Source organism: Quercus lobata, chromosome 7 (assembly GCF_001633185.2).
Source record: "Quercus lobata isolate SW786 chromosome 7, ValleyOak3.0 Primary Assembly, whole genome shotgun sequence".
Lineage (NCBI taxonomy): Eukaryota > Viridiplantae > Streptophyta > Magnoliopsida > Fagales > Fagaceae > Quercus > Quercus lobata.
In genome coordinates, this window is record NC_044910.1 from 29189911 (window position 1) to 29198750 (window position 8840).

Below are 8840 nucleotides of genomic sequence, written 5' to 3' on the forward strand. Positions count from 1 at the left end.
ATCGTAAAAATAAAAAGTGCTTCACAATAATTTTTTATGTATCTTATTGTATATCTTTAAGTGTATTCATGTACATGCATGAGGTTACGAACTACTTAATGCTAATGATTGAAAGCAAGGTTGACTCAATATATTTAAGGCTTAATATGATTACTTTAAATGAGTTTTTTTATATTTAAATATTATTCATACAATATTTAGTTTATGTGTTTTATTTATTTATTTACAATCTATTATAGTTATCATTTTAGTAGGACTAATTTATATATAATATAAAAAGCATACGTTTAACTTTTTGTTGATCATTCATTATTGCATCACTTGACTACGTAAATTATTGCCACGCATATATTTAAAAACACCGAATAGCTACACCTTTTTATTTTTCCCGTTAAGTTTTAGTAATATTCACCATTTCACATAAGATGTATATATTAAAACAAACAAAAAATTGTCATTACGAAGAAAAATATTGGTAAGGTATAGAGAAGAGAATGAGAAATCTATCCTTAAGTCACTTAAAAAAATCGTTTACTATTATTGTTGTTTTTGTTGGTGTGATTTGATTCCTAGACTTTTTTACTTAAAAAATAAATAAATAAAAACGACTTATAACAAAATCCACTAACCAAACTAAATAGATGAATGAAATGAAAGACAAGGAATGGAAAGAAAACATACCCACAGAAGAAACAAGGACGCGCACTCCACTGACCTATATTAGAAATCTATTCACTATATAAAAAGCTGTTATGCCGCTACAGTATTTTGATACTGTTCATACCACTCTATTCACTATATACTTTTTTTTTTTTTTTTTCCTTCGGTCTTTCGTTTGTACTTTATATATATATATATATACATATATATATATAGTAGCACTACAGCTACAGTAGTTACATTTTTTTTTTTCGGTCTTCCGTTTGTACTTTTTTTTTTCTTTTATATATATTGTTATACTGACACAACAAATTTCACAATTATTGAGGTGTCAATTTCTTATAAGTCAAAATAAAATAATAAAATATGATACTGTGACTAACCATAATTAAAAATAAATATTTTTTGAAAATGTTGTGACACTTGTGTAGGTGAATGTGTAAAAACTACAGTACTTTTGGTTTGTTCAATATATATATATTTTTTTTCAATCATTAATTTGTGCTCTTTTTTCTTATATATAAAAGCGCGAATGCGCATATAGTGTTTTTGCACTGTACATCCAGTGTTTTTGCACTGTATATCTACAGTGCCATTTTGTTGAGCCATTGTCTTCTTCTTCTTCTTCTTTTTTTATTTTTTTTATTTTTATTTTTATTTTTTAAGTTTTGAACAGTAGCTACAGAACCAAGTTTGAGCCAAAATTTACTATTCCACATACAATTTTTTTGTGTTGACTTTTTGTATATTTTTTTTTTCTTTACACACTATTTTAAGTAAAAACACATAGTTTTGCACACAAAAACAAAAACAAAAACTTAGGAAAAGAACATTTTTCGTCCTTTATGTTTGGGGTAGTTTACAATTTTTTCTTAAACTTTAAAATCATGCAATTTTTCCCTTAATATTTTGGAAAAGAGTAAATATATCATATTGTTATTCTCTCAGTTAAACTCTAATGAAAGTTTATGATCTTAAAATATTTTATTGTGTAATATCTAAATTACTCCTGCTAAATTTTAACATCCTAAAAATTTTCTTTACGTATTTTGAATTTTAAATGATAAAAATTCTTTAAAAAATTTTCTTAGAATGATGATAAATTTTTTTTTCTTTTAATTTAAAATTTCTTAGCAAAACTCGGTTGTTTATTGTTGAAAGATAATGAAATTTGTTATCATTCTTAGAAGTTTTTAGAGAATAGATATATTGTCTTTAGCAAGTAGATACTAAAAAACTATTATAGTTAAATAAATATTTATATGTTAAATAACTACCTTAACTTTGTAGTTAATCAAAATTCTTAAACGAATGAGATTAACTTTTTACGATATAATTATCAAAATTCTTACAATTAATATCTCTTTTAATTAATATAAATCTTTATATATTTTAAAAATTAAATAATTCATATTTTTATTTTATAATACAAATAAAAATTAGAATTAACCTTAATTATTACCGTACTTTTTTTCCCACGTCATGACTTATAAATACTGCCCTAACTAGTTAAAAGAAAATTCAACATCGGCTTCGACTATAGGACGAAGAAAAAAAAGTTTTTCTCAAAAAAGAAGAAAAAAAAGTTAAAGTGGCAGACAAAAGTAGAGTGGCAGTACAAAAAGTTAGAACTATTGATTTGACCCAGAAAAAACAATTTTTTATTAACAAAAAAAAAAAAAAAGGAAGGTGAAGAAGAGGAGTCCAGTCCACACAGGAACATCAATGTTACGATTAGGTGCAGCGGTATCTGGTTCCTTATTTATTGGATTTTTCAAATAACAGTTTTGAAAAAAAAAAATCCATAGATTTTTTATGTTAAAAAAAAAAAAAATGAGAGAAAAGAAGTTAAAAATAAAAATTACCAAATAAATACGAACCATTATTTATACTTAAAGGATTATAACCCATATCAGAAAAGTAATTGAAGTTTGAACATTAGGTTTAACTATGGGACCAAAAAATAAAGATAAATGGCAGAAAAAAGTGGAGTGACAGCAAAAAAGTTAGAATTAAAAGAAGTATGATCGCTCTAGTCTATATATCTCAGTTAAACTCTAATGAAAGTTTATGATCTTAAAATATTTTATTGTGTAATATCTAAATTACTCCTGCTAAATTTTAACATCCTAAAAATTTTCTTTACGTATTTTGAATTTTAAATGATAAAAATTCTTTAAAAAATTTTCTTAGAATGATGATAAATTTTTTTTTCTTTTAATTTAAAATTTCTTAGCAAAACTCGGTTGTTTATTGTTGAAAGATAATGAAATTTGTTATCATTCTTAGAAGTTTTTAGAGAATAGATATATTGTCTTTAGCAAGTAGATACTAAAAAACTATTATAGTTAAATAAATATTTATATGTTAAATAACTACCTTAACTTTGTAGTTAATCAAAATTCTTAAACGAATGAGATTAACTTTTTACGATATAATTATCAAAATTCTTACAATTAATATCTCTTTTAATTAATATAAATCTTTATATATTTTAAAAATTAAATAATTCATATTTTTATTTTATAATATAAATAAAAATTAGAATTAACCTTAATTATTACCGTACTTTTTTTCCCACGTCATGACTTATAAATACTGCCCTAACTAGTTAAAAGAAAATTCAACATCGGCTTCAACTATAGGACGAAGAAAAAAAAGTTTTTCTCAAAAAAGAAGAAAAAAAAGTTAAAGTGGCAGACAAAAGTAGAGTGGCAGTACAAAAAGTTAGAACTATTGATTTGACCCAGAAAAAACAATTTTTTATTAACAAAAAAAAAAAAAAAGGAAGGTGAAGAAGAGGAGTCCAGTCCACACAGGAACATCAATGTTACGATTAGGTGCAGCGGTATCTGGTTCCTTATTTATTGGATTTTTCAAATAACAGTTTTGAAAAAAAAAAATCCATAGATTTTTTATGTTAAAAAAAAAAAAAAATGAGAGAAAAGAAGTTAAAAATAAAAATTACCAAATAAATACGAACCATTATTTATACTTAAAGGATTATAACCCATATCAGAAAAGTAATTGAAGTTTGAACATTAGGTTTAACTATGGGACCAAAAAATAAAGATAAATGGCAGAAAAAAGTGGAGTGACAGCAAAAAAGTTAGAATTAAAAGAAGTATGATCGCTCTAGTCTATATACCTATATATATATAAAATAGGTGGAGTTGAGAGAAACTCAAATTAGAATTTTAAATTAGAGTTCAAATTTTGCACAATGTGTTATAAATTATTTATTCTTAAAAAGTTTTATTTCTTAATTTAAGAATCAAAGGTGGGACCACATCATAAATATTCATCAAAGTAAGTTATTAAGTACAAAAACCACCGAATCTAGAATAAATAAATTGTAAAAAAATATGTGCTTCACAATAATTTTTAAAAAAAAAACATATACAATTTATATTTTATACCTAATAATATACTGACAATTTTTTTTGAAACAGTTAACAAAATATAAAAATGACTATCAATAGTATTTAAATCATATATATATAAATTGTATTATGCATCTTATTGTATATTTTTAAGTGTATCAATGCATATACATGGAGTTACAAGCTAGTATTATCAAGGGTGCGCTTGAATACTGCTTATTTTGCTGAAAACTGAAAACAATAAAAAAATAATTTCCGGTTACTGTTCATACTAAAAAACACTGTTCATATGTCTTGATGCGCTGTTCATGTCCCATGAACAATGCACAAAGCGCTGGTCCAGAAAAAAAAAAAAAAAAAAAAAGGCTGAAATGCAAAACATCCAAACGTGGACGTGATCCAAACACTCACTAAAAATATGTATCCAAATTTTGAAATTTTTAGAACAAAATCAAATTATCTAAAATTACAAATGTGTAAATTGCAATTTAATCTAAAAAAAAATAGTGTGTACAGAATATTTATTCAACATATTAAATAGAGATGAGTAGCATTTATCCTGCCCTTTTTCGAAGGGAAACGTTTCTGGCAACAAACTAACATGTGCTTCAACTGCTAAGCAATTCTTAAGGGATTGACTTCTATTCCAAATCAAAAATCCCCCCTTTTTCTTCTTCTCCCTCATAATATATATTTTCTTGAGAGTAGTGTTTGTTTTTATAGGAATTCATTTCCCACTGTAGAGAGAGATGTCTAGTACAAGAGTAATAATTCACGACCCCTTCAAAGCATGGAAGTTCCTGGTTATCCCAACAATCAGAGTCATCTCTACATGTGCCTTTTATCTCTTTTGCACCATCGCATCCATCTCCTTTATCTTCTACTTTGCTTTCACAAGCCAAACACAGGGTTGCCCCCACTGCCGTCGAATGATCGTGAACCAGAAATTCACAAACAGTAATATCACCACGGGGTACGAAAATACAAACATATCCCATATCGTGTTTGGCATCGCAGGGTCGACCAAGACATGGAACAAGCGCAAGAATTACACTGAGCTATGGTGGAGGCCTAACATCACTCGCGGCTTCGTTTGGCTCGATGAGAAGCCTCCAGACAATGTTACTTGGCCTAAGACCTCACCACCGTACAAAGTCTCCGGTGACATATCTAGGTTCAAGTACACATGCTGGTATGGTTCGCGTTCGGCGGTTCGGCTTGCCCGTATTGTGAAAGAAAGCTTTGAGTTGGGGTTAAACAACGTGAGGTGGTTCGTGATGGGTGACGATGATACAGTTTTTTTCACTGAAAACTTGCTTACTGTGTTATCGAAATATGATCATAATCAGATGTATTACATCGGAGGGAATTCAGAGAGTGTGGAACAAGATGTTGTATTCTCTTATACAATGGCCTATGGAGGTGGTGGATTCGCCATTAGTTATCCTTTGGCCGCCAAGCTTGTTAGGATTTTAGATGGGTGCATTAATCGTTACGCCAATTTGTACGGCTCTGATCAAAAGATCCAAGCTTGTTTGAGTGAGATTGGCGTACCACTCACCAAAGAGCTTGGTTTTCATCAGGTATCTTTCTTTCCCTTTCCCTTTACATGATGTTTATGCAATTACTTCTTTAATTTCAATTGTGGATATCTCTTTTGAAAACATCTTACTAGTCAGTTGAGTTATAGGTTTTTTGACTATGCAATTATGCCTTGATTTCGATACTTAGAGATATAATTTTTGGCCCCTACTATTTTAGGATTGAACATCTATTAATTACAGGTTGACATAAAAGGGAACCCATATGGTTTATTAGCTGCACACCCTTTAGCACCATTGGTGACCCTGCACCACCTAGACTCTATCCAGACACTATTTCCGAACCTGACTCAGCTCGACTCGTTCAAGAAGCTAATCAGTGCTTATAATATGGACCCAAGTCGAACCCTGCAACATAGTTTCTGTTACGACTTGAAACGCAATTGGTCTGTATCGGTGTCTTGGGGTTACGTTGTCCAATTATATCCATCGTTGATAACGGCTAAGGAGCTCGAAACTGCATTTCTGACATTTCAGACGTTTAGGACCTCGAGTGAAAAGCCCTTCACGTTTAATACACGGCCAGTCGGTACAGACCAGTGTAAAAAACCGGTTTTGTATTACTTGGATCGGGTTCAGAGAGTTGGTGTGAGTCAATCACTCACAACGTATAAAAGGCATGTTGAAGACTCGGAAATTGGGTGCGGCCGTGTTGACTACGCTTCTGCCTTGATTGTTCCATCTTTCAACGTCTCGGCTTCAAGTTTCAACCCTGACTTGTGGAATCAGGTGAATACTTTTGTTTCTATGAGTGCGTTTCAGAATGAGGGGAGTTTTTTATACACTCTTTAATCAACACAATTTTGCACATACACTCCATAACAAATCAAATGTTTTGAGGACTCAAATTGAAATAATTGTTATAATTGATACATAATATAAATAATGTGAATGATAGCTTCATATTAAAATGAATTTACTATGAATAAAAAAAATTAGACTGTTAGAAGTTGGAGTTTAGCAAGTAAATTGGATAAATGGTTTAATTTATCAATTGCATATTGATTTGGTGAGCCCTTGAGATGATTTTCATAGTTAAATTCTTTAGTAGACCTCTGTATTTGGAGGACCTCTGCCTAATCATGTTTTATTGATTAAATGATTAGCTGATTTCCTTAGTATAGCTTGTTCTATGTAGAACCTAATTGGGAAATGTTACTTAGACTTGTATATTTTCTCTATTTATTTTGAAATTAGTGAATTAAATTTTATATATTATCACATCAATAATTTAAATAGATATCAAAATAATGATAATCAACATTGTTTAAATATTAATAATGTAACAAATTTGAATTCATTTGTTTAAAAATGAGTGCATAACAAAGAGAAGAAATTGCTTTTCGTTTCAAAATATCTAGAAAATTCCCTTAAAAAGACAAACTCTAGAAAATTTTATTGAGAAAGCGACACCTTAGTTCTCTGCAAAGTTGTTGTCTAGTGCTACTTTCTATGCGCAATCGGTGCAATATATGATGAGTAAGACTTTGAATAGTCTGGTTTGATTTTGTGGAAATTTATCTCTACTAGTCGATTTATGACCTACTTATACTGTTACCCAAAAGAAAAATTAGTGCCTATTGACTAACACATATGGAGATTGATTGAATGAGTGTCTAATGAGCAGGCACCACGTAGGCAATGCTGCGAGGTCGTCGACGGTTCAGACGGGGTAGAGAGAGGGATTCAGGTCAACATTAGAAGCTGCAATCAATTTGAGAGTGTAACTCCTCCATAGATGATAGAAGAATATGTCAACACGTATTGAAGATAGTGAAATACTTTTGACTCTTTGAAGTGCCAAGACAATGACTGAAGACAAGCATTGAGTCCAATTCCTGATGGCCATGTAGATGGAATTCTAGCCTTTTGTCCTTATTTTTAAAAAAATTTAGCAATATTCTATGTTTTGAAACTATATTGATTTTTCTATTTTATATTTTCCACGACACCTATATAGGCTATATTATATGTTACTCTTTTTTTTTCCATGGAGAATATTATGCAAAACACGTATTTAACGTAAAACATTATGTTTGAGAGTTTATAAGAAATGGAATCGATAGAATATCACAGGAATAAATGGAAATTAATTAAATATTTATTTCTCTATTGTTTTGATATTTGTAAAGAAAGGGATCAAAATGAAAAATTATTTTCTTTGGTTGTTGAATAGAAATAATCAAATACGAGTTCCAGTTAGCTCAACTGGTAAAATTTATGATGGTTAAATAAGAGATTTGGGGTTCAATCCCCCCGCCTATACCAAAAACTAATTGGTGTTTTGGTTTGATGATAAAGAACTATCATTAGGAGCGGACACCATAAATTGAAACTCTCTCTAAAAAAAAAAAATCAAATAAATGAAAAATAATTTTTTTTTACCAAAATTACTATTATGTCATTTCTTTAATAAATATAGAGTATAGTCAAATATTAATTTAAAAAAAAAAAAAAGATATTACAAAAACTTAAGATAAATATTCATTAAAAAATATGCATTATATGCTATTTGAGAACAGTAACACAAATATACATACATGTAGGGCGTAAATGATTTATGGGCCAAGCCGAGGAGGATTATGGCCCAAGTTCAACAAAATAGCCTTTGGGTACCGCCGAGGGTAGTTCAGTCCTCGGCAGACCCAAAGTTCCCCCTCGTAAAGAAGGGTAAAAATGGTATAAAACTGAAACTCGGAAAAAAAGATCTAAAATATCCGGGGAAAGCTGCTGTTATTATCATTTAATGTTCTGAACCCGACAGGGCCGCATTCTTTGGCTTCTACAACCACCCCCAACGACTTTGGGGGATAGACTGATGGGACAAGTATCAGCCTTGGAAAGATTGACCCTACACGTGGATAAAGGATAAATGGATACAGGCGAGTATAAAAGAAAAACTAAGTAATCTTGGGAAGGGGCTGGGAAAAATGGCCAAGAAACGAGAGCCTCCCAGCCCACCTCCATGAGAAGTACTCTAGGGGTGACGATCATTTAACCTTGTATGAACCCCCTGAAAAACTCACCGCCTATCGATCAAGGCCTAGCCTTTCAAACCCACGCTCTACAAATGATATTGTTAGGGCCGTTTTACGTGCGAACCCGACACTGTTACGGTCCGCCACGAATCGTGACCCTACAATTGGCGCCGTCTGTGGGGAAGGCTTGCGTGTTGGCGCAGGTGGTAGGTTGAAAC

General features: G+C 30.4%; 1 protein-coding gene across 1 annotated transcript; it reads left to right on the forward strand.

Annotated features, from left to right (window-relative positions):
• Nucleotides 1-4626: 4626 nt before the first annotated feature.
• Nucleotides 4627-7586, forward strand: LOC115952379. The gene is made up of 3 exons (XM_031069538.1): nucleotides 4627-5626; nucleotides 5828-6373; nucleotides 7272-7586. Exons 1-3 carry the CDS (start codon nucleotides 4793-4795, stop codon nucleotides 7380-7382), a joined length of 1491 nt encoding a protein of 496 aa, XP_030925398.1. The 5' UTR covers nucleotides 4627-4792; the 3' UTR covers nucleotides 7383-7586.
• Nucleotides 7587-8840: the final 1254 nt, after the last annotated feature.